At 39.9% G+C, this 26,146-nt stretch overlaps 1 protein-coding gene across 2 annotated transcripts in view; it reads right to left on the reverse strand.

Annotated features, from left to right (window-relative positions):
- Positions 1-26,146, reverse strand: part of MED27 (mediator complex subunit 27) — a 156,050-nt gene that overhangs the window by 6,980 nt on the left and 122,924 nt on the right. Inside the window, exons 5-6 of one of the 2 annotated variants that reach the window (XM_030535675.1) lie at positions 21,832-21,939; positions 9,498-9,539 (exon numbers count right to left, since the gene is read on the reverse strand). In XM_030535675.1, coding sequence (XP_030391535.1) covers positions 9,498-9,539; positions 21,832-21,939 — 150 coding nt within the window. The remainder of the gene's footprint in view (positions 1-9,497; positions 9,540-21,831; positions 21,940-26,146) is intronic. The other variant, XM_030535676.1, reaches the window with a different exon arrangement.

Consider the following 26,146-nt stretch of genomic DNA (forward strand, 5'->3'; position numbering starts at 1 on the left):
TTGGATCAAACCTAATCTTTAACATGACTTTTTGGGAAAGAAATTTTCAATACTTCTTCTCTAAGAATAACAGTTAGGTCCCAGTGAGTATAGTAGTCTGGGTATTTGTTTACTCTGAGAAACTACATGCTGAGCCCACATTGCTGCTCAGCAGTAGAGTGAAAAGGCAGGTACTCCTCAGTTCCTTATCGCAACTGATGGCTCAGCTTGTTTGCTTGGTAAGGTTATAAAGAGCTCATGAGATCAACACACAGTGATAGCAACAAACAAAAGCCTTGCTGTTTGTCTGAACCAACTCATCCTCAGCCTCTCTCCAAAATTTCTTATCCACTCAATGGTACTATAAAAGGCAGTAGTATATTATTATTCCTAGAGGTTTCACTTTTCAGAAGGGGACAGTCTCCAGGAAAGACAAAATATTAGAATTTCCAGTGTTGCAGATTCATTTAAAAAGTACAGTCTTGTTTATGGGTGGGTCAGGGTAAATGAGTGCTTCCAAAATTGTGACAAAAACCACAAAGGTAGGGGTGTTACTTTGCACTATTATGAAGGGAACCTATTAAATAGTCTGGTTTCTTACTATTGAGGCTGACAGAGGCTTAAAGAACTAATAACGTAGGATGTTAGAGTATAGGAATAGCTATACTGGTTTATATCAGTTGTTCCTCTGTTCTAGCATCCTGTCTCAAGAGTGGCCAGTAACAGAGGTTTCGAAGGTACATGTAAAATCCCGGTAGTGGACATAATTTTTTAACCTAGAGGTTGTTGTATGACCTCAAACATAAGGGCTGACATCCCAATCTAATGTATCTGTGAATGTTCTCAAAATCCATATAAGTGTCTATTGTTTTAAAATCCTACTAAGCTCTTGTCTTCCATGAGATACAGTAGCAATGAGTTCCATAGGTTAATTACGTCCTGTGTAAAAAAAATTCTTATATCAGTTTTAAATGTGCTGCCTTTCAATTTAATGTAATGCCCCTTTGCTCTTATTGAAAAGAGTAAGGAAGAATACTTAGAGATGAATGAGAGGCAAATAGCTCCTATCTTCTCAATTTCTCTTTCAGGAAAAAGCTTGAGAATCCCATAAAATAGGGGAGCAAAAGCACTTTGGTGAGGTCACAAAATACAGCAGAGAAGAAATAATATATTCATACATAAGCTTTAGAGCGGTCAAAATCACAATTGTGAGATTAAAAAACAATTGTGATTAATCACAGTTTTAATCGCACTGTTAAACAATACGATTATAGTATTTATTTAAATATTTTGGATGCTTTCTACATTTTCAAATATATTGATTGCAATTACAATACAGAATATAAAATTGGAAAGTGCTCACTTTATATTATTTTTTACAAATACTTGCACTATAAAAAAGAAACAAAAGAAATCGTATTTTGCTATTCACCTCATACAATTACTGTAATGCAATCTCCTTATCGTGAAAGTGCAACTTAGAAATGTAGAATTATTATTATATTTTATATAACTGCACTCAAAAACAAAACAATGTAAAACTTTAGAGCCTATAAGTCCATTTAGTCCTACTTCTTGTTCAGCCAATTGCTCAGACAAACAAGTTTGTTTACATTTGCAGGAGATACCACTTCCCGCTTCTTATTTACAATGGGTATGTCTACACTGGAAACTTCAAAGTGCTGCCAAAGGAACTCTCCCACGGCAGCGCTTTGAAGTGCGAGTGTGATCACGTGTGAGCACTGAGAGAGAGCTCTCCTGCTAATTCCACCTCCACAAGGGGATTAGCTCCAAGTGCTCAAAGGCTGTCTACATTAGCACTGTATGCGCTCAAACTTGCTGTGCTCAGAGGGGTGATTTTTCACCCCCCTGAGCCAGCAAGTTAGAGCGCTATAAAACGTAAGTGTAGACAAGCCCAATGTCACTTGAAAGTGAGAAGAGGCATTCGCATGGCTCTGTTTTATGTGGCGTCACAAAATATTTACATGCCAGATGTGCACAATGTAATTAATTACTTTTTTTTTTTTTTTTTTTTAAGCAAGCATCATCATCATGGAAGGATGTCCTCTAGAATGGTGGCTGAAGAATGAAGGGGTATACAAATGTTTAGCATAGCTGGCACATAAATACCTTGCAACACTGGCTACAAAAGTGTTTTGTTTTTGAGTGCAGTTATGTAACAACAACAAAAACCTACATTTGAAAGTTGCACTTTTGCGATAAAGAGATTGCACTATAGTACTTGTATGAGGTAAATTGCAAAATACTATTTCTTTTGTTTATCTTTTTTACAGTGCAAATATTTGCCATAAAAAAATAATATAAAATGAGCACTGTACACATTGTATTCTGTGTTGTAATTGAAATCAATATATTTAAAAATGCAGAAAAACATCCAAAATATTGATAATAAATTTAAATTGGTATTCTATTATTGTTTAAAAGGGTGATTAAAACTGCGATTAATCATGATTAATTTTTTTAATCGAGTTAATTTGTTTTGAGTTAATTGCTTGAGTTAACTGCGATTAACTGACAGCCCTAATAAGCTTGTATTCTTAGCAACTCAGGTTTTGACATAGCTCACATGCATATGCTCCGTTAAGAAATGGGCCTTGAAACATTGAGCTTGGAGGAGAGAAAGACCACTTCATCACGGAACCACAGAGCCTTGAGGCTCAGAGAAAACCAGGAAGGAATGAGAGATTGTGTGTAGGCAGCTCTCAATAAGAAAAACATAATAAATGACTGAAGTTTCTTAAGTAACTGCTTCCTCAATATAGTATGGTAGGATACAGGAGTTTTCCTGAGGGTAGGGTTTGGTGACTGTGTCCAAAACCTCTGAAAACCAGAAATATTTAATCTGCTTTGTTTTCTTATTTGGACTTGATCAGACATTTAATCATTGTTTAACCAGCTACTTAAATATAACCAAGTACTGATCATGCAAGCAAGCAATCAGCTAGGTGACCCTCGAACAGTCCATCTCCTCTCTTTGAGCAGGCATCATCAGTAGTCCAGTATTCAGCTCATGCATGCATTCATGCCACATATTGTTTTATTCAGATATTATTGATAAGAATAAATCTTCATACATTACAACGCGTGTGTCCTTGTAACGGTGACCACTGTGCCCTGAACTTCACTAGTTTGGGACTGCATACCTCTTAGACAAAGACCCGGATGCACAGCAAGAAATGCAAATAGCATCTGGCGTTGTCAATTATGTACTACTGTCCCCCCTCCCTGAAAGAAACTAGCATTTGAAAATTTGGAGAAATAGAATCCCAAACCCTATGATATATAAGACTACTCAAAGCACTCTTTTGTGGAAGGCATGTTTTATTTCATATGTTCAGTTCTCCTGTGGTTGCATCTTGCTTGTCTTGTTCTTGCAGGATTTTGTACATTGTAATTTTTAGACTGTGGTTATTTCCTTACATTACAAACAGCTTGTTGAAGAAAAGATAGAAGCATGATTCGCCTTATAAAACATGTAACATATGCATTCAGGTCTACATAATCTATTTCATCATCCATAATGTCTTCCTACCTCTAGATATTTTAGAGATCATGACTAACTACACAAAGGAAAAAGCTAAGCAGCTGTTTAACAATTAACCAGACAATACTGGAACTAGCTTGTTTGCTGGTTTTGCCAACTATCTTTTAAATCTCTTGAAGCTTGGGTTCAAATGTAGATAGGATCTCAAAGAAGAAATCTAAAGGATTGTTTAGTCCCAGCTGTACATACGAAACTATCATACAACCAACTTGCAGTCTGACTACTGTGAATCTCTGTTTAGGGGTAACCCACTATTAGGCTACAAGATGTGCTGTAGGTCAAGACTGAATTGGCAGGAATACATGTGAGTTTACATGGTGCCTATGGATCACACAGCTAATTGGGGTGTGGTGAGGAGGGGAAGAGAAAGAATAAGTTACATTAGACAGAGAAACTATATCTTGTTACTGAAGGGCTCAACTAATAGTTAAGGGTAGAAGTTAGCTACTGGTAGAGCCTTTCATTCACTGCGCTACAATAGAAACAACTATACCGGGGTGGCCAACCTGTGGCTCTGGAGCCATGGGCAGCTCTTCGGCAGTGAATATGCGGCTCCTTGTACAGGCATCGACTCCAGGGCTGGAGCTACAAGTGTCAACTTTCCAATGTGCCGGTGGGTGCTCAACCCCTGGCTCTGCCACTGGCCCTACCCCCCACTCCACTCTTTCATGCCCCTTCCCCATAGCCTGCTATGCCCTCCTGCTCCAAGTCTCCTGCACGCCACAAAACAGCTGATTGGGAGGTGCGGGGAGGCACTGATCAGTGGGGCTGCTGGTAGGTGGGAGGTGCTGGGAGCGGGGAGCTGCTGACATATTACTGTGGCTCTCTGGCAATGTACATTAGTAAATTATGGCTCCTTCTCAGGCTGGCCGCCCCTGAACTATACTGTCCTTTTTTCTTCTACTTTCTCTCTGAATGGGAAGCTATGAAGCTTGCTCCAGTCACAATATTTTTCTTCAGTTCAGCTACTTGGCATTCCACCCCCCTCACCTCTATTTTTCAGATTTCACAGCAAAATTTAAACACAGTAAATATTTCTAAATTTCTTGTCTTATTCCTCCCTCTTATGTTACCGAATGAAGACATGTGAGGTGTTAAAATAGGGAGGTTAAATATCAGAACAGAACAAAACTCAGCACCTGCCGAGTTTGAATGTCAGAAAAATATGGAAACAAGTAAACCTTTTCTTTATTGTTTGTGGTTTTGCCCTTTCAAATATTCCCCCCTTATTTTTAAGTTCCATTCTGAGACTAACCCTGCTGGTAGGTTCGGTGGCTATGAAAGCTTATTCACCCCAGGACAAAGTTCAAAAAGTCTCCAGGGAACCTTCGTAAATGACTGTACATTTTAGCAGTAATGGGCCCACTAGGAGTTCTCCCCCTTGGTATTATACACACACGAGTATCCTGTCTAATAAGGAGGAGAGAAAAGGCTTGCTGACACAGTCAGCAGTTGCAAACAAAAGTCAGGACAAATTTAGCTTCATCTGACAGGGTTGGATAAAGGATCACAGGTCTCTGGTCCTTAACCTAGAAAGTCATGCTGCAGTCCTGTGAGAATTTGACAGGGTTTGCAGCTTCCATGAGCAGATATCTTGTGAGCTCCAGATGTTGTTATATTGTCATTGAAGAGAGGTTGGGAACTACGTTCAGCTTTTTAAAAATAAATGTCCCTGCCATTCAAAGGAATGATGGATTCTGCAGTGTTAAAGAAAACAGACACAGTCAAAGGGCTTCCCAGCCTCCTTGGTGGAAGTCATAGTTGCTCTTCTGAGAAGGTGAAAACAGAGCTATTTCTACAAAGCGTCAACACTGATTGCACAGAGAGAGAGATTTCATAGACATACAGATATGTTGTGACATGGGTAGACAGGAAGAAAAATTCAAAAAATGGTGGGAAAACATTTATTCTGGAGACTTAGGAGTGCCACAGTACAACGCTTCTCCAACGCTACTTTATCTGATACCCTTTAGCTCATGCTGCTATATCATTATTTCAATGTATTAAAAAGAATTTGATGAGAGCATAACTTCAGAGAATAAAAAAGGAAAATCACAAGAAGAGCTGAATATGCAGAACCACAGCATTTTCCACTAGCTGTTTAGAAATGTTGACTATATTTTCCATAGGTCCTAGTTTTAACTTATTTCCCTATTTGTGCATAGTTATAGGCTCTGCTACTGATTCTCAGAAAGAAATAATATCTTGCATTCCTATAATGCTTTTCATCCAAGGAACTCAAAGCAATGCATCCAAGATTCAGAGTTCCTGTGAGGTAGGAAAGTATAATCCTGATTTTAAACATAGGGAAACTGATCCACAGTGATTACTCAAGGTAGCGCAGTGAGTTAGTGGCAAAGCTGGGAACAGAACTCAAAAGCCCCTGGTTAACAGACTCTTGCTCAAGCTATTAGCCAACACTTCCTCCCTCCAGCAACCATGTGCTTCTTATTTTAAACTAATCCATTTTATATTATTTGATTAGTTTTCCTGGATAGGAATGATAAATAGTAATTTAATGTTCAGATAATTTAATTCTATTTCAATTTTGAATGAAAAGTTGTAGATTATTTGCAATGAAAAATGAACATAAGAACAGCCATACTGTGTCAGAACAATGGTCCATCTAGCTGAGAATCCTCTCTTCCAATAGTGGCCAATGCCAGATGCCTCAGAGGGAATGAGCAGAACAGGCAATCAGTGAGTGATCCATCCCGTCATCCACTCCCAGCTTCTGGCAGTCAGACTAGGGACATACAAAGCATGGGGTTGCATCCCTGACCATCTTGTCTAATAGCCATTGATGGACCTATCCTCCAGGAACTTATCTAATTCGTTTCTGAATCCAGCTATATTTTTGGCCTTACAAGAAGTTCCACAGGTTAAACTGTGTGTTCTGTAAAGAAGCACTTCCTTTTGTGTGTTTTAAACCTGCTTCCTATTAATTTCATTGGGTGACCCATAATTCTTGTGTTATGTGAAGCAGTAAACAACACTTCCTTATTCACTTTCTCCTTACCATTCATGATTTTATAGACCTCCAACATATCCCCCCTTAGTTGTTTCTTTTCCAAGTGGAAAAAAACCCCAGTATTTAAGCTCTCCTCACAGGGAAACTGTTCCATACCCTTAATCATTTTTGTTGCCCTCCTCTGTACCCTTTCCAATTCTAATACACCTCTACCCCGATATAACGCGACCCGATATAACATGAATTTGGATATACCGTGGTAAAAGAGCGCTCCAGGGTGGCCCGCCTGTGCACTCCGGCAGATCAAAGCAAGTTCGATATAATGCTGTTTCACCTATAACACGGTAAGATTTTTTGGCTCTGAGGACAGCGTTATATTGGGGTAGAGGCGTGTATCTTTTTTGAGATGGGGAGATCAGAACTGCATGCAGTATTAAAGGTGTGGATTTATACGTCAGTTTTGGTGGGTTTGTGTATATGATGTGCACTTGTGCTTGAGCACTAGGCAGAGAAACCAATAACCTATTTCCTATACAGCCCCTAGATAGATATGAAATGGTTAAAGTTTCTTTTCACTACTGATATGTATTCAAACCAACACTCTATATATCTTATTGAATTTAATTAACTCAATATTTTAAAAGAAAATTTAGTGAGTTAAACGTGCTGCAATGACAATGCTAGAGAACAAAGACTTCCCATTACCCACAGGAGAGGGGTATGTGGGCAAAGGAAGTACAGACTTCTCCCATACTTTCACACCAAACTATCTCACTTCTGACCTGACAGGCCACCACGTAGTCGGGGAAGGGAAGTCCACTTAGATACTACTCTGATTATTGCCCTATAAACATCTTCATTAGAAGCTAGGTAAAATTCTAGGGCCAACTAGCATCCAATGTGATGGTGGCTATTATGTGGATTCATGACAAGTAGGAACTGTACTGAGACCTCCAACTTGCTTCACTAATTATTATGCAGCCATTGGACTGGCTTTGAACTGGTGGCACACACTGTAAAAGAATTCCTCATCTTTTTACCAATTATACTTACAGTTTAGAATGGGTAGCTGATACTTCTACCCACTTGTCAAACTGATTGCACTAAGATGAGAACTATTACTAAGTATGTCGGTTGGTCACTTTAAAAAATATATTCTAAACTAAAACATCTAAGGAATGCCTATTATGATGATTTCCAATACATTTATGCCTAAAATGTGGTAGGCACTGTACAAACATATAGGAAGATGCAGCCTCTCTCTCATAAGATCAAAATGTAAAACACATATGGAGAAGTTCAGAAGACATACTTAATTACAAAAACCTAAACCTGTTCCATTGCAATAATTACTTCAAAGCATTATTGATAAAGGATTATTAAGATTAATTCTGCACTAAATTACTTTCCATTGCATTCTTCTCTACCTGACATAGGAAAGAAAATATTTTTGTGGAAAGAGAAGAATTAACAGATTAAAGAATTCTTTACCTGTCTCTAGAGATAAGAAAGGCATTCTTTCTGCCTTAATGTTAGTCAGGGAGGGACTGCTACATAACTCCCCAAAAGCTGTCCCCTTTGATCCTTCGCAGGTTAATATCATAGGTCAAAACTGTTTTTCTTTTGACTGCACATGAAATCCTGGGAGGGAGTTTGGATTCTTGGAAACATTTATGCCCAAATACAGGTGATATATCTTTAGTTCGGACCCCTGCTTTTATGCCCTTTAGAGTCCCTGACCCATAGTTGTTACATAAACTACAGAAGTAGATGAAAGGAATAAAATAGCTTGAGCCTTAAATTCCTTGTACTGTGGTTTAAATGTAATGAAATTGGAATTTAACGCCAGTTCAGTTTGAACTTGCAACATTTTGGCCAGAAGTTTTCATAGAGAAATTTAATTTCACTTGCTTTGAAAAAAAAAAAAAAAAGCACAATGTCTAGAAGTGTCTTTAAACTCTCGGCAAGTTTATACTTACTGGGCTTATTGTTGTCTCATACCATTCTCACATTCATGGAATTACTTTAGTTTACAGGAGCATGAGAGGACAAGCAGGTCCAACAGTTAGCTGTAAGGTAAAATTTTTAGACATGCCCAAGTCCCACTGACTTATTAAAATTAAACCTCATGAAGAGGAATGTGTGGAATTTGTTTCAGATCAGTTTGGAAAAGGTGCTGTTTACTTCCCTCCCTATAGAGGGTGCATCTTTTCCTTTAAACTGAGAAAAGTAAAAGAATAGATTTTTAAACTTAAACTACACCGCTACCTCAATATAACGCCACTCGATATAACATGAATTTGGCTATAACTTGGTAAAGCAGTGCTCCGGGGCGGGGGGGCAGGGGCTGGGTATTCCAGTGGATCAAAGCAAGTTCAATATAACATGGTTTCACCTATAACGCAGTAAGATTTTTTGGCTCCCAAGGACAGCGTTATATCGAGGTAGAGGTGTACTTAGAAAGAATTAATCAAACTAACGCTCAAAAGTGAATAAGTGAAAATGATTTCTCAGGCTAGAGAGGAGAAAATCCCATAGTTTGGTCCCTGATTGCCTTGGCTAGGGTCAGAGGCATACCAGGATGTAAGTGTAAAGTAAACTCTGAGAAACAAAAAAAGTGTATCTTATTTTTGTCCTACTTACCATCTTCAATCATTGGAGATTATATTTTGTTCTTTGCAAGCAGTGATGGAAGTTTGATAATCACATTAAAGATGGCTGACAAATAACACAAGACTTAATTGCTTTTGCAAAGTGTTCGTCTATTCAAAAACAAGAAGTTCTGCAAGACACAGAATCCACATTTCTTTTATATCAAGTATCAGAGGGGAGTACTGTTAGTCTGTAAAAGCAGCAAAGAGTCCTGTGGCACCTTATAGACTAACAGATGTATTAGAGCATGATCTTTCGTGTGTGAATACCCACTTCGTCGGATGCATCTTTTATAGGCATTGAGTAGAAAGTAAATGTTGTGGGACTTACCTTCTGAAAAACCTGATAGTTGGATTTGGACCATATGTCAACCTGTAGTAAGAAAAAAAAAGTTATATATTACCATACATGGATTCATAAGAACATTTTATTCGACTAATATTTGTCGTGAAAAATCTATAATCCCCGATTACCAGAAATAAGCAGTCTAAAAGAGAAGAGGAACATATTTGTTTCTTAACATTACCTTGGTTTCCAGTGTGCAGGCTGATGGGGATTGCTCAACCTCAACAGAATGTTTTAGGATTTTTCTCTTGCATTCACTCATTGGACTTTACTAGGTTAAATTGAGTTTATGCTACTGAGTTAATTGCTCCACAAAACTAGACTATAAAGCCACTCTGCTGTCCTCTTTAATCTGTTAAGACCCACTTAAACTGCCTAAAGGAAATTATCAACTGATAATGGCTAGATGGAGGGCCAGTAAAGACTTCCAATATTTATTTGTATATATCTATAGAGATCTCTTATTTATATTTAAAAGGCGCCAGGGGCATCTGTATTTTGCAATGGGAAATCCCAAAAACAGTTTTAGAATTTGACACCTGGCTAGACACAAGGCCAAATTTTACTTTGCATCCTAACCCTTTTGTGCCACTGAAATGGAGCGATTTTGGTCACAGCTGTCAAGCCCCTAAGTCCAAGTGATGCAAAATGGATGGAATGCAAGCTAGACTCTGGCCAAAAAATTTAAAAGATGTACAGTCTTCGGCCAGTTGCTGGGGATTTCCCATTACTAAAACCAGATGGGCTGGCACATAAAATTGACACACTTAGCACTATTAATTAAAGTGAAGAGCATATCAGCTGATATTAATAAAAGAAGTCAAGTTTTGTGTGGGTCATGCTGAAGATATATTTGAATCCTTGGAACTAAGGATTTAACAAAAGAAAACTTGTCATCTGTGAACTTCCACTATTACCCTTTAGTATTCAAGTAAAGACATTTCACATACAAACACAATTAATTAAATGAGTTATGTTATATTTTATTGTAGTGTTAATATGATAGTATGGAACCTTGAGTGCTTTGGTGCTAGGCCACCTAATAAATATTAAAAGCAGTTTACTTTGAAATATTATACTGCCTAACTCTTTCCACTTGTCCTACCGCCCATATGCATAGACAACTTCTTCTGACTTCAATAACAGTTGTGTGGCTTTAGTTATATACACAGAGACACATAAGGGTTGCAGGATCCTGTGGAATACAACAAGAAAAAGAGTAGTGAAGGACCTTTAAAGTGTAATGCCAGGGCCCGCTGGTGGGCCTCCCTTTGGAGTTCTATCTGTCTTCTGTGGGCTTGTCTTCTTGTTCTTTTTTGTGGGCCGCCTCTTCCTTGGCTATTTTAGCATTAATTAGTTCTATTCGTCTTCTATGTTTGTTGTCTTTTTCTATGGCTTGTAAGCCTTGCCCGTTCCTGCTTAAGGCTTTCCTTTGAACTCATGGTTCCTGCTTTCTTGGGCTGGGTACGCCCTCTGCTGTTTATTGCCTGAAATGCTGCTTTTCTGTTGCTGCCTTAGGGTTGCTTAGCAACAGAGGTTTTTTTTTAATTCTTTCTAACTAGCCTTTACCGGACAGTTAGAAAAAAAACCTTTTATTTGCAAATGTGTTTTGTTGATGTACGCTGACTCACAGCTGGAGTCCCTTTGTTTAACAAAAGACACTCATTAAACTTAACGCTTCTGCCTTCAGAATACTCAGGCCATGTCTACATCTAAAATTTTGCAGCGCTGGTTGTTACAGCTGTATTAGTACAGCTGTATAGGGCCAGCGCTGCAGAGTGGCCACACTTACAGCAACCAGCGCTGCAAGTGGTGTTAGATGTGGCCACACTGCAGCGCTGTTGGGCGGCTTCAAGGGGGGTTCGGGGAACGCGAGAGCAAACCGGGAAAGGAGACCAGCTTCGCCGCGGTTTGCTCTCGCGTTCCCCAAACCCCCCTGCAAACCGCAGGGAAGGAGACCTGCTTGCTCGGGGGTTCGGGGAACGCGAGAGCAAGCCGGGGAAGGAGACCAGCTTGATTACCAGAGGCTTCCTCCTTCCACGGAGGTCAAGAAAAGCGCTGGTAAGTGTCTACATTGGATTACCAGCGCTGGATCACCAGCGCTGGATCCTCTACACCCGAGACAAAACGGGAGTACGGCCAGCGCTGCAAACAGGGAGTTGCAGCGCTGGTGGTGCCCTGCAGATGTGTACACCTTCAAAGTTGCAGCGCTGTAACTCCCTCACCAGCGCTGCAACTTTCTGATGTAGACAAGCCCTCAGAAGGAAGAACAAAAAAAACCTTGCAGACTTTTGCTTTAAAAAACCCCCTTCTCCCTGCTTATAGACAGCTAGCAGAGAGAAAAGGAAAAAAATAATCCTACTGGCTTTTGGATTCTATCTATCCCACCGCTACCACCATGTCATGGTATGAACCCCCACTCTGAACCTTAGCGTCCAAAAGATGGGGTACCAGCATGAGTTGCTCTAAGCTTAATTACTAGCTTAGATCTGATAGGGCTGCCACCAACCAGGACTTGCAGTGCCTGGTACACTCTGTTCCCCCCAAAACTTCCCAGGAGACCCCAAGACCCAGACCCCCTGGATCTTAAAACAAGGGGGAACTGACTATCTCCCTCTCTTTCCCCCTCTTAGACTTTCCCTCCCTGGGTCATCTGGAGAGGTTTCACCAACTCACTGGTGAAACAAGATCCAAATTCCTTGAATCTTAACACAAGGGAAAATAAACCCTTCCCCCCTGTGCCCTCTCTCAGGCTTTCCCTCCCTGGGTTATCCTGGAGAGAGAGAGAGATTCAAGCTCTGTGAATCTAAAACAAAGGGAAATTCGCCTTCTCCCTCCTCCTTTCCCCCCACCACTTCCTGGTGAGTTTAGACTCAATTCCCTTGAGCCTTAACAAGGGGGAAAAAATCAATCAGGTTTTAAAAAGAAAAGCTTTTAATAAAAGAAAGAAAAAGTAAAAATTGTCTCTGTAAAATTAAGTTGGAAAATGTTACAGGGTCTTTCAGCTTATAGACACTAGGGAGAGTCCTCCCTCCAGCACAAATACAATCCTTCCAGCAAAATATACATTTGCAAATAAAGAAAACAAACAAAAAAAGACTAAACCGCCTTTCTAACTGGTACTTACTAATTTGAACAGAAGAGATTTTTTCAGAAAGATTCAGGAGGAATCTGATTACATGTCTGGCCCCTCTCAGAACCCAGAGAGAACCCAGAAAAAAACCCAAGAAGCACAAACAAAGGCTTCCCTCCACCGAGATTTGAAAGTATCTTGTCTCCTGATTGGTCCTCTGGTCAGGTGTTCAAGGTTTACTGCTAGTTAACCCTTTATAGGTAAAAGAGACATTAACCCTTAACCATCTGTTTATGACAGGTGTCTACTAACAATGCTGTTCTAACTTGGTTTTAACCACTATGTGCTCAGTCTGACAGTTGAGATATTCATAAAGCTGATTCCTAAAATGGGAAGTGATATTTTTCACAAATAATGTTTTCTATTATTTCAGTTTCATGACCCAGCATTTCTGAGCTAATTTTACAATAAGAGGAATAAAAGGAGAGACATTTGATTATATATTTTACACACACACACACACACACACACACACACACACACACACACACACACACGAGACAGACCATTGTAGATTCTCAGCACAACAAAACCCATTTCACGAGAGCACACTGTTAAAATGCCTAGAGATTTTCAGTACTCAAGGGTGGTTTATACACCATGTGAACCAGAAGGATTTTATATAAGAAGGTTCACACTTAAAAAAAATAGATCTGTTCTATAAGATTATTTTGCATCTCTACATCACCATTAATCAGCAGATCCCTCAAGTGCTTTACTTGCAGTAGGCACATGACTATCTAAGGTATTATATGAGCCAATTACTGTAGTATCTGACTGACTTGGTGTCTTTAATATTTTGAACATGTATTTAAAGAGCACTCAAGGCTTGCAAGTTATGCTTAAGCTCAAACAAAAGTTTGATGTGGGAATTAAAGGGTGATGGCCTGTGAAGATGAGACAGTCATAATGGTCCCTTCCAGCCTTAAAAAACAAACAAAACAAACAAAAAGATGTGTTATCTTCTAGAATTCTTCTATGAAGTGGATATATTCCCATTTTACAGGTGGGGAAACTGAAGTTCACAGAGGTTAAATGATTTGCTCAAGTTCACAGAGCTGCAACAGCTTTCCAGGAGTCCTGACTTTGTACTGTTTTGGCCATTAGACAGTTCTCCCCAGCCTTCACACACATCTAAGAAGGGATCTAATGAAATAAAATATTCCTTGTTTTGCAATAAATAAGGCATACGGTGTTTAAGTTTCATTTTATTAAAGCTGTACTATGAAATCTTATAAATGAGTCCCGTTGAACCAATGTGCAACCTCAGAGCCAGCAAGATCCCTAAATTCATTTGTAGGAGATTGTGCTGATCTATGTGAATATTTATCAGCTTCGGCCTGTCTCCATAACAAGGGCATTTCTTCTAATCTTTTGCTGGTCCTGTGTCCACGAGTAAGTGATTCAGCAACAACTGACACAGAACACATTTAGCTGAATTAAGCTAAAACACTGGTCTATAGGAACCAAATAAAATACCCCTTTGTATATCGTACTTAGATTTCCAAACAGGTGGGGTTTTTTTGGTTTTGTTTTTTTTTGTTAAGCTAGATTTAAGGTTGTGGGTATTGAACCTCTCTCTGGTTTCAATGTATTTTACTTTTCAAGAATATAAGAGCTAAAAACACCAAGCAAATAGGAGTTAAGGTTGCACTTCTCAAACAAGGGACTGAGTCACACATTTACACAAGCACAACTGATATGCTAGTGCAGTTTTAACACAGCCTTCAGAATATACTGTCTCAGTGGAGGTAGCAAAGATGGCAACTTCCTCCTTCCTTTCCTGACCTCCAGCTTATTTCCTATTACTACAAAGCCTCTTATTAGTCATAATTTCTCATCTGCAAATCTTACCATGGAAATCACACTTATTGAAGAATTGTGCTGCAGAGATACTTCGCTTTCATTTAAAAAAATCATTTCTAACCTTTATGCATGAGTAGAAAACATCAAGAAGCAGTAAAAGTAAAATGCTGGAGAGTCTGTGCAGTATTTGAAACGATAGCTCTGTGGCCTGATCCATTCACTTCTGCCACAGCCCTATGGACGCCATGATTCTGCAGCCATAGAAATTGGCATTTTCCCCAGATACAATGGAATTCAGCATTTCTGCCACAGAATTTGCTGTTTTGTTGTAGCTATGTGCCCAGCATTTTGTCTTCTGGCTCCCTGCCCTTCTGGGACTTACATGCAGCTGTGTCTTGCACTCCAACTTTCCCCATAAAGGGGAATTAACTGGATTAAAGTGCATGCTCTTCCATGGAGCCAGGCAGCAGAGAGTAATAAGGTGTCAGAATGGGCATGTCCAGTTTGTAGCCAGGAAGTGGAAGGGGCCAAAAGTTTGGGCTGTTGCATGACAACAGCATACCAGCTAAAACCCAGCGAGCTGGGAAGGTGAAACCGCTGAAGCCAGCTAAAAGCTCCCCACTCCTGAGAACGAATGAGGTTCTGAGCTGGATTACTTGGCATTATGGGAGCCAAGAAATGGAGCCAGGACACTTGAAGAGAGTAAGGAAAAACCCATCAGGAAAAATAAACACTGTTTAAAATGAAGAATTTTAGATCAATGAGTTTTTTTCATTTATGAGCCAGAGAGGTGTTTGAATGTATATGAGTGGAGGATGGGAATGCAGGGTATTTAATGGCAGTAGAATAAACTAATATTGCTGTGGAATTTAAGGGCAGCTATAATTTTTGGTTCCATTGTGCCATGAAGTAAACAGGGCCCTGATTATTAGTTCTCTTGGGTAGCACCTAGATGGCCAAACAGGACTGGAGCCCTGTACAGAGGTAGACATGATACATGCCCCAAAGAACTACCAACCTACAGCCCCAATCCTGCAAAGATTTACGCTTGGGCTTAAACGCATAATGTTAACACTGCATTGGAGTTATTTTTATCACTTAATTATACTATTGTTTATACATTTTAACAAGTTTTTGTTTTGTTTTGTTTTTTAAACACAGAGGAGAAATCAGACAATAGAAGTGTTTGGCAACAAATAGGAACAGATCCTATTTACTAAGTTCTGCTAAAGTTTGCATTCTTACATATAAATAGGGTTAATTTTGTTTGGTTAACCTCCTTCTTTAAAATAAATTATTTTGATTTTTTTTTGTTATGGTAATGCCCAAAGGCTCCAATAATGATCAGAACTCCTTAGAAAGACATGGTCCCAACTCCACAGAGGTTACAAACTACATTGAAACAAGACACAATAAGTGAGGGTAGGTCTATGGCAGCATTTCTCAAATGCAGCCACAGCCTCCTGGGCTGAGATGGGGGGAGGGCAAAGTAGAGCCCACTCCCTGTTGCTCCTGAATGCTGGGGCCAGAAGCAGGGGTTGGGCCCTGCCCCTTCTAGAGTCACCAGGGCACAATGCTGTAGGAGCAGGCAGCCAGTAAGTTGCCCACCTTCCCAGGGATGCTGGGGCTCAGGCTTTGGGCTTCAGTCCTGGGGTGGTAGGGCAGCAAGCTCTGGTTGCAGGGCATCAGGCTCCAGTCCTGGGCTCTGGCTGCGCAGTGGCAGGCCCCAGGCTCTGGCCACATGGCTTCAGGCTTTGCCCTGGCCCCCATCTCCTGGCCACGGGGCTTCGAGCTCTGGCTGCAGGGCTTCAGGCTCCAGCACCCCCACTTCCTCTGTCAGTAATGCTAGCCTTGGAGGGAGGAGAAGGTAGAGTGACCTTACGGATCAGCTCAAGAAGTGTGTTTCATGCTTGAGAGTTGGCATGGAGTCAGTTGCAGGAGAACTGGACAACTAGGCAGTCAAGGCTAGCATTACTTACAGAGCAGTGGGTGACATGATGACATACAAGAATGAAGAATTAAAGATAGAGAGAGAGTTATAAAAGACATTCAAGGTCAGGATGTGAAACTAACTTGATTTGGTGGTGGTAGGGGAGTGGGGAATGTGTGTGAGAAAGATGACCTTAGCAGCTCCCTTTTGTATAACTGGAGAGAGGCAACACAGGAATAGGGAAAGGCAGTCTTACATTTTAGTAACAAATACGCATGCTTGTAAAGCTAACTCTACAATTTAAGACACAGAAAATTAATTTAGAGTTTGTTTTCTAGCTATTTTCATCTAACTGAATGTTGGTTGGTTGGTTGGTTGCAAATCTTGTGTTATAATTGGAAAGCATATTTGTTATTCAGTTTTAATCTCCAGTGATGATCATTCTCCAGGACAAATATATGATCCTTTAAAATTTTTGAATTAAACTGCAAAAATTTCTATTTTAGATGCTGCATTTGGATGAATTCAACAGGTACAGAATGCTCATTATTTGGCATGAATACTCAAAAGCAGCAAAAGTAATGAAAGTCTTACAGACCTGATGTTATCCAAGTTTAAAAAAAACCCGAAACATATGCAGGCACCTTAAATGACTGTCTACTTTTCTCCATGAAAACAGAGGAATAAGGCAGGGGTACTAAAGAATGCATTGTTACAGATCTATTATTCTTCAACTTTTCACTTTCAATCAAGATACACATTTGTATCTAAAAAACTGCTGAAAGCACAATTTCGAGGCATCCTCTGCATCTGAATTAAATTGGGGCTTTTTTCCCCCCAGTGCCCCACTCTCCCCACCCATCCCTAGTATAAGTAACAAGAGACCATTTTCTGAAGGTCATCTGAACAATTTCAAAGGCGATAACAAATCAAAATGTTCCCTGCATCTAATATCAAACACGGCTGGTGCCAACACTTATTAGAGAAATCGGATTCAACCCCCCCTTTCACCCAAACACACACACATCCAGCTTTGAAGTGGAAAGAATGCAGGGATCAGAAATTACCCAAGAGACAGTTCTGGCTGTCTTTGAAGCTTTCCTTTGATACTACTATTTCTTTTCCTCTCTTATGCTAGGAGGCTAAAAGCTGCCTTTTTTTATTTTTTTTAAATTGATATGGGGTAATTAATGAAGCCATAGCATTAACATAACCCAAGTTCCTGAACATGAAAATTCAGCTGAGACACTTATGTTTCCTTAAGTAAGTCTAACTAATGCAGAATTAGGAATTTGGCTGTGCAGTAATGTTAAATACCCACGCCAAATATGCCATGTCATGGTTCTTCCCCATCTCTGTATTTACAGAAAAGCAGCCTGTCAGCACTCTAAACAAACCTGAAGAGCAGCTCTGTGTAGCTCTAAAGCTCGTCTCTCTCACCAACAGAAGTTGCTCCACTAAACGATATTATCTCACCCACCTTGTCTCACTAAACAAATCTTACTGCAATTTTATTTCTATAGCAGAATTAGGATACTAATGGCTCAGTTCATGAAAGCCTGCCCTCAAGGATGAGCTGCATTGATTTATTTTTTCAGGAATATGGATGGCATTATTAATAATTAAGGCTACGATTTTGTCACAGAGGTTGCAGAAGTCATGGAATCCGTGACTTCCAAAGACCTCCGTGACTTCAGCCCTGGCAGCTGGGAACTGCAGGGTCCCATCGCCGCCTTCCCGCAGCAGCATGGAGCTATGAGCTACCTGCACCGCCTGAGGCACCAGGCCCCCAAGCTCTGAGCCACCACGGTGGGGCAGGGGGACCCCCCGCAGCTCCCTGCCAGGCACCATGGTGGGGCTTGGGGACACAGGAGCTCTGAGCAACCATGGGTGGTGGGGGCCATGGAGCTTCCAGCCACCCCGCAGCTGTACAGCCCCTTCCCATTTTATCATGGTTATTTTTAGTAAAAGTCAGTGATGGGTCATGGGCTTCCGTGAAATTTTCTTTATTGTCCATGACCTGTCTGTGACTTCTACTAAAAATAACCATGACAAAAACTTAGCCTTACTAATAATTACTTTCCATGTCTGGATTCCAGTGCACTATGAGTATGTCCAAGTTTTAAGTTGGGGAGGCACAATACCACCACTATAGCTACAAACTAATTAAAATCCATCACTATGTAGTGGATGTAATGGGCCAGCAGTAAAGCAGAGGAGATTGCACAACTATCAGAATACAGCATCTACTCTATGGAAAAAACTGCCAAATCTCACCTATTGTTTTTCCAAAAAATCCAAGAAAAAGATGTGTGGTGTATTGTTTGCAATCTGGCAAAAGCAAGTTTGGCAGGTCTTTTGAATGCTTCATAATTAGGGCCCTATTGGAATAGCAAGATTGTCAAAAAAAATTGCAGCTGAGTTGTGGACAAGCCATTGTACACTGCAGAAAAGTAACAACAGATCTTCTTATTTGAGGTAATAAAGTCCATTATTATTCTTCCACGATCTTTTGCTGTTGGCAGCCCGGGACTCAGAGCGGGGACTCCCGCTGTCAGCCCCATACATGGCAGGACTCCTGCTGTCAAGGTTTAGGTGGAAGCTTAATATTGTGGAATCCACAATTTCTGCAATATTGCAAGTTAATTAGGGCCTTATTCATAATTCAAATACAACCAGACCTTTTCAGAAAATTACTGGTTCTTATTTCTTTGCCAGTATGCAGAAATCTTTTTTAAAAAAAAAAAAGTCCAATTTCTCCCCATGTTAGGTTAAGACCATCTGCTAGATTTATTTTTTCCTCTTCATTTTGAATACAGTGTTATTTTTTTCTCATATGAATAAAAATGATTGACTAATTGCATTTGCTGAACTCCAATAGAGTAGAAGCTAGCTATTTGGCAGCTTCCTTACTCAGTTCTGCCAATGTACTTCCATAATGACCTGTAATAACCTGGCTATTCTAATCCCAATTTTTTTCTGCAACTACCAATTGTTCCTAACTATGCTAACCCTGTGTGGCTCAACAGTGTCCAGGAGAATCCACCAAACTCACTGCATCTAGAACTCAGACTCGGATCCTTAAAAGTATCAATATTTCCCCCACTCTCATACCGAACTCCTCAGTATTTAATGTAACATTGTTCCTCTCAAAGATCAAAACCACATAAAACTTACTCACGCCCCTGACACACCTACATTTGCCTTCGTGTTTCTCTTCTGATCCACCTTCCCCTCTAACCTCAGATCATCTCCTGGCCCTATCTTCACACTTAAACATCCAGTTTTGGCCTCCTATTTCTGTCTTGGAACTCTCCAGTGAGGGGGCGCTTCTTACTTCTGCTGCCTCTTCTGTCCAAACTCTCCCCATCCTTTCCTCCAAGCCACTTCCTGTGCACATTTCACCTTAAACTGTTACTGGATCTGCCCCACTGGAATGTTGGGAAAATTAAGTGAATGATGTTTGTACAGCAATTTAAACACAAAGCACAATGTAACTACTACTATTGTTTTAACTTCTCTTTCCTATTTGGTTTATGATAAAGACAGAAACACTGGAATTGCCATAGTAGATTAAACCTTTGGTCCATTTAGTCAAGAATTTTCTCTCTCAGAGTGATGAATACCAGATACTTCCAAGAAACCTATCAAATAACCTGCTCATAAGGAAAATTTCTTCCTAACTCCTTTTGCGATCCTAAGGATTGACTCTTAATCTCTCTCTCTCTCTCTCTAAAAGATGTCTGAAATCTCTCCACAGTTCTCTCAATTTCCTGCTATTCCTCTGTCTCCTTTTTGGTTCAGGCTGGGAGTAGAAGAACTGGAGCAACTGCTCTAAAATGCTTTACCCACAGTGTCTGTTGCAAGGGAAAAGGAAATGAAATTTACTATAATCACGCCTTCCCGGTAGACACAGTAAGTAAAGAGCATTACTGCATGAGTTCAGCCCTGCTCTTCCTCTCCAATTACCAACTTATTTAATTAGGGAAAAACAGGTAGCCCACTGCTTGTCAATATGTATTCCAGTTGGGCAAGCTAGCAAGCTACATATTTATTCACTCAACATTTTAAAGTCAAAATTGCTGCTGGTTTAACTGGACACAGCTCCGTCAAACTCAAAAGAGTTATGCCTGCTTATACCTGCAAATAATTTGGGCCTTTGGGTTTGGGACTAGTAAAGTCCTAGACTAGCCTAGTGGAATAATGAGCTGACAAGTGACAAGTTCATATAGTCTCACTGCAGGTGTTGGCAAAGACTGGATGTGAAGGTGAAATGGTACACTCCTCTCATCAAATTATCAATGCTTTTTAAAGGGGAGTAGGATTATCATTTTACTTGCATGCAAGACCAGAGGTTTTATGGTTTTTAAAAGTCTCCTTTTATTCACTAATATCCAAAATATCTCCTGCTCCATGGTGTATCTGATTTAAAACCAGTGCGCTGTCAAGCAATTTCTATTCTCCCCACTCCAAAAGGGAGAAAATAAAGCTGTACTTCCCTTTAACAGATAGTTCTTAATTTCTTCTCTGGAAGAGAGGTTCAGACTCAGCCACTGAACTCAAGGGTCAGCACATAACATACTGCTGTATGCTAAAAAACAGGTTCCTCTTTTGAATGAAAAAAATCTCTCATTATAACATGACCTATGGATGCCCCATGCTCATCTAGCTATAAAGAACTTTGTATTTTTATGGGATTCATAAGAAGGGGAGAAAGCTCCCGAGAGAACGTGAATGACAGAGGTGCTCAGTACTTGTTACTAGCAAGGGTGAGTTGTGGTGGGTGTTTCAGCAAGAGAGCCTAGTCCACTCTGAAAAGAGAAAATAAAACTAAGCTGAAGGCTGTCAGGTCCCATTAACATCTTTTGATGCTATACAGAGAGCCATATGGAGTGTGTGCAGTCAAAAGAAAGTAGAGGTTCAAGCAGGTTGAATTTTTCATAAAGCAAATCACTCAAGGAAATACAGGTTATACTTTCTTTAACAGCTGCTGTTCAAGATGCACTATTACTAACCAGCAACTTATTGAGGGCTACCAATGATTTTCATAGCAGAGTTTATCAACTTAAGTATAAAACTAGCCCAAGATTTTCCAGTGGCTCTCAGAGACGAGAAATGTGAACCCTGGGCTACTGATGTGCTGGTACACTGAAAAAATGTTTCCTCAGTAGACACCATTAATGGAGGCAAATGTGGTCTAAGGTGATAAATTAGAAATTCAAGCAAGGGCACCAGAACTAAGAGAAAAATCAGACACTTGGGTATGAAAAAATCTGAGTGAAGCATGCTAAATTTAAAGCTGAAATGTTTGCAAAACATCAGCCCAGCCTCTTGTGATGGTTTCTTGTTTGCAAACTTACTTGTGATGAGACTTCTTTTTTGCAGTTTCTCAAAAAACAGGTATAAGGTAAGTATGAAGTTTAGCCCGGCTAGAGATGTGAAAACCCTACCTTGCCATCTTCAGTGTAGACATTTTCATTATATCCTTTTACTATTGTCCGGTCAATGAAGAGACTCCGCATCACCACTATCACTTTTAGCACTTTTCCTAAGGTAACCTGTCAATAACAAGACAAGGACAAAAACAACGCTGAAAGAGAGCTGGGTGAAATCTGCATTCACGAGGTCATGGAGTTAATTACTAACATTTGTGGGAATTTCGGTTTGCAACATTTTACAGGAAGATGAAAATAAAGATCAAAAATACTGTGTGCATGTGTGAGAAAGAAAGGCAGATGATAAAATACAGAATAAGTAAATAGTGTAGACCATTTGTGTCTGAAAATGTTTGAGATCATGAAATTCACCTGTACAGATATGACACTGCCAAACAACTCTCTCCTCCTTAAATTAACAAAACACAATATGTCAAAAATATAGAGCAAATGTGATTGTTTTCAATATATTTTATGCTTCCCAACGTAACTGCATGCATAAGAAATATTTTTTAAAAGAATCAGCAGACTTTTCTAATGCTACCCCTGAAATGCATGTTGAGGGTTTAAAGCAAAATATTTTCGCTTTAACAAAAATGGAAAAGGGGGAGGGGATCTTTTTTACTGTTAGCAGCAAGACTTTGTACTGCACATTACATGCAATGTGACTTCTCCTATGCAATTGTGGCATCGTAAAATATGTACTGGAAAAACTTCTATGCTTTGACATTTTGGGGTTCACCCAGAGCAGTAATGGGTTTGATCACTGTCTGTCTTGAAACCTTGGGTGACTTGTGGCCACGCTTCACATTCCTGGAATGTCTCACATTCTGGAACGTGCGGAATGGCGTGGTCTTGTCCCTGCTGGCATGCCCATCCCCCTCCAGGTGAGATCGCATACACTGTGTGTGCAAGGTCATCCTGTAAGGGGACTGCTATAATGAAAAGTGCACCTCCACGACCCCCACCTCTGCTGGCATAGTCTCTCACACACCATGTGTGAGAGGTTATGCTGTCATGGGTGGAAAGGCATGCTCTTCTTCATGGCTTCCCTTGTCCAGTACCAGATAAAACCATGTCTCAGTTTCTCTCATTAACACATGGGGAACAAAGAACACAAAAAGACTGGTTTATAACAGGACAAATGGCCTCCCTACTGTCAGCAGCCCACAAGCCTTCCTCTGGCTTTGAACAACCTGGTTACTCTTTGTAGGCTGACCATAGTACCTTTCCAGTCTCAAATCTGCCTCCAAAATCACCCTACTGCAGGGACCAGTCCCTCTCATTGAATCCTCACAGAGAAAGTGTGAGGTTCACCGCCTTTATGGAGACAGCAAAACACTCCGAAGCTGTTAGCTTTACAGAAGCACACTCTTTATGGAACTTACGCAACACTGCTGATTTGTTAATAAACTTGCTTTCATTATAAAAGTACACAGATTAAGTGATACCAAGTAAAAGAGATAAAGGTAAAAATGGCTACAAGCAAATACAAGTGAAAAGACACAGCTAAAAGTCAAAAACTCAATCAACCAAGATGCAGTCTTTGTTCAAGATGGTTTCTCTCACCCACGGTCTCCTTTCTGCTTTTACTGGTTGGCCTGGCCAGGACCCATTACATAGATCAAATTGCTTTGTTTTTTTGTCTCCTAAGATGAAGGATAAAGATGGAGTATCATTTTGTTCCTTATATCCCCAAAGGATTGTTTTTGTCTTACTAGTCAGGAAGGCCTCTGGGAGATTCAGTCTCCTGTCTCTTCCTGGTGCACAGGACCCACGTTAATTCTCTGTCGAGTTCAGGATCAGGATAACCCCCTGGTCTAGCTTGATGGCTTTGTTTACTGCTAATATGTAAATTGAGGTAAACCCACTTCTCTTTGTTTAAGACAGACCTGTTTATCACCTTTACATAAGCCAGATTGTCTTGTCTTAAAACGTGTTCTAGTAACATCATACAGAGGGAATTCATAACTTCACATGTAACATAAACACATGCATTTTACAGTGATATTAATAACCAGAGTGGTGGTAACTTTTATATGAAACTTACACTCTTACCTTTTGGATAAATATGATGGCAAGAGATTGGGTGAAGTGAGATAGTTGGGTCGGTCTCAGGAGAGACAGAGTACCTATGCTAGCAGGCAGTAGGGCTCTTAGGGTCACACGCATCAAGTACACAAACATAACAAGTCCCCCAAAAAAGAATACTTATTTGGAAAATGAGTCACCCTTTCTATCATACTCAGAGGAGGAAGGCTCCCCAACCAGCAAGCCAGAATATTTAGTCAGAATTTTTGAATATTAACTTGATCCTGCATAAGTAATGTAACATGTAGTATGTTAACATTTCATCGTAACTTCGACTTAATAAAAAAATTAAACAAAAGGTTAGCTTGATGCCCCTTTGGGAAAAAAATAAAAAGAGTAGGGGAATGAAGCAGTTGCAGGGGTAGATTACAGTTACAAGAGTAAAAAAAAGTTACAATTTCAATAGTTGTAAAGGGATAGTTACTCCTCTATTTCTAATTTATTCTATACAGAGTAAACATATAAAAAGTAAAACTAGTGTCAAAGGAAGTCTGTAGGGTCCAGTGGAGTATAAGAACAGAAATAAGCCTTAATTACTGAAAAAATACAATAATTAAGAAAGCATTTTAATGTAATATCAATTTACTTTTCAAAGATTAGTTTGAGTTTTAAGGTTGTTAAAAGGATGTGTCTGCAACAAGGATTTCTGTCTTTGTGATTAGTTATACAGACAGCATTACATAGTTTTTCCTCAATGAAAAATCATAAAAGTGAGAAAATATCTTTTAGATTATTTAAATCCAACTCCCAGCCAGTAGAGAGCTATTTCCTACTATATGTTCTCCAGGACTTTGTCCAGTTTAGATTAAAATGCACCAGAGTGATGGTGCTTCTACTGATAACCTTAACAGATTATTCCACATTCTAACAAATCTCATTCTCAATAGGTTTTTCCTGATGTTTTGCCTTTATTCTTCTTTTCTTAATTTCAACTCATGACTCCTAGTTATCATTGTACCACTTTTAGTAATTCTCAAGGCTTGGTGTGAGATTCTCATTCTCACATTGGCCCCTGTAAACAGGATAAAGTGGCTCTAGGAGGCCTGTATACAGCTGTGACAGGATAAGAGATGATTTTTTATTGTTCACCAGGACACCTAGCTGGAAGAACAGGAAGAGGGCATATCCCAAGCTTGCTGCCATCTCCTGCCAAATTTTGTCTTCATCAGACAATTATCCAGGTACAGGCAGAAGTGAATGCTTTCTTCTCAGATGGGCACCATGACTGCTAGGCATTTTATGAAGATCCTTGATGCTGTGCAAAGTCCACAGGGCAGTACTTTGGACTGCTGGTGATTGAGCCTCAATGCAAATCTCGAGGGCATCCTGTGGGCTACGTGGATGGCTACGTAGAATTATGTGCCTAGTCATGAACCAGTCTTGAACCTGAAGAGATGGATTGATGGAGGCAAGTGTAACCATCCTGAATCTGAGCTGGCATATGTATTTGTTCAGTTTCCTCAGGCCTAGGACAGGACATTGCTCTCAGGTCCAAGAGAGTTGGTTGAGGACGACTTTAAAGCCTGTACATGATGCGCCTTAAACTTCTTGGAATGGAGACTGAGATGAGGAGAAAAACTTGTGTTTGTAAAGAACTGGGCAAGTTAAAGCTCCATCCTGGGGCACAGAAGACAAAGGTCCTGAAATCTATCCTGGGTCTTTTACTCACTGTAACACAACTTTACTGCAAGGCCACCTGCCCTCTTTTATAAATGACATATATATACATGAATTTAACAAATAAAGGAAAGAATCTGTTATTGAAATATGTGCTGAAAGTTCTGAATTTTAGCACTTAGGTACATTGCAACTTTCACTCTTTCTAAAGTTACGTTTTAAAAATTATCATTCTGGGTTCTTCACAGCTGCCAGGTGTTGGAATATTACGTTTTCTATTTCGTACCAATGTTTTCTTGAGAGTGGAGTTCCAGTAGTTTTTATGGCTGAAAAAGAGGGAGTGGGGGTTTCAGCAATTAATTTATTCTAGGAACGGAGTAATCCACAAATTGAAAGGGTTGTGGCTCCTGTCAAGCAGATTAGGGAATGGAACAGAACTAGAGGCAGAAATTTTGGAAAGGTCACTGTGGTAAAGAATGATTAATCGTAATTTCTGTAATGTCACTGAAAGAATGAGGCCAGTAATACTGCACTCAGCAATGGCTGTACAACAGCCTGTCACCTAAGTGGGGAATGCTGTGAGATCTGGAAGCCACAAGAGTGCCCCATAGCTCCTTTCAGT

This window comes from Gopherus evgoodei, chromosome 16 (assembly GCF_007399415.2).
Source record: "Gopherus evgoodei ecotype Sinaloan lineage chromosome 16, rGopEvg1_v1.p, whole genome shotgun sequence".
In the NCBI taxonomy this organism is placed as follows: Eukaryota; Metazoa; Chordata; order Testudines; family Testudinidae; genus Gopherus; species Gopherus evgoodei.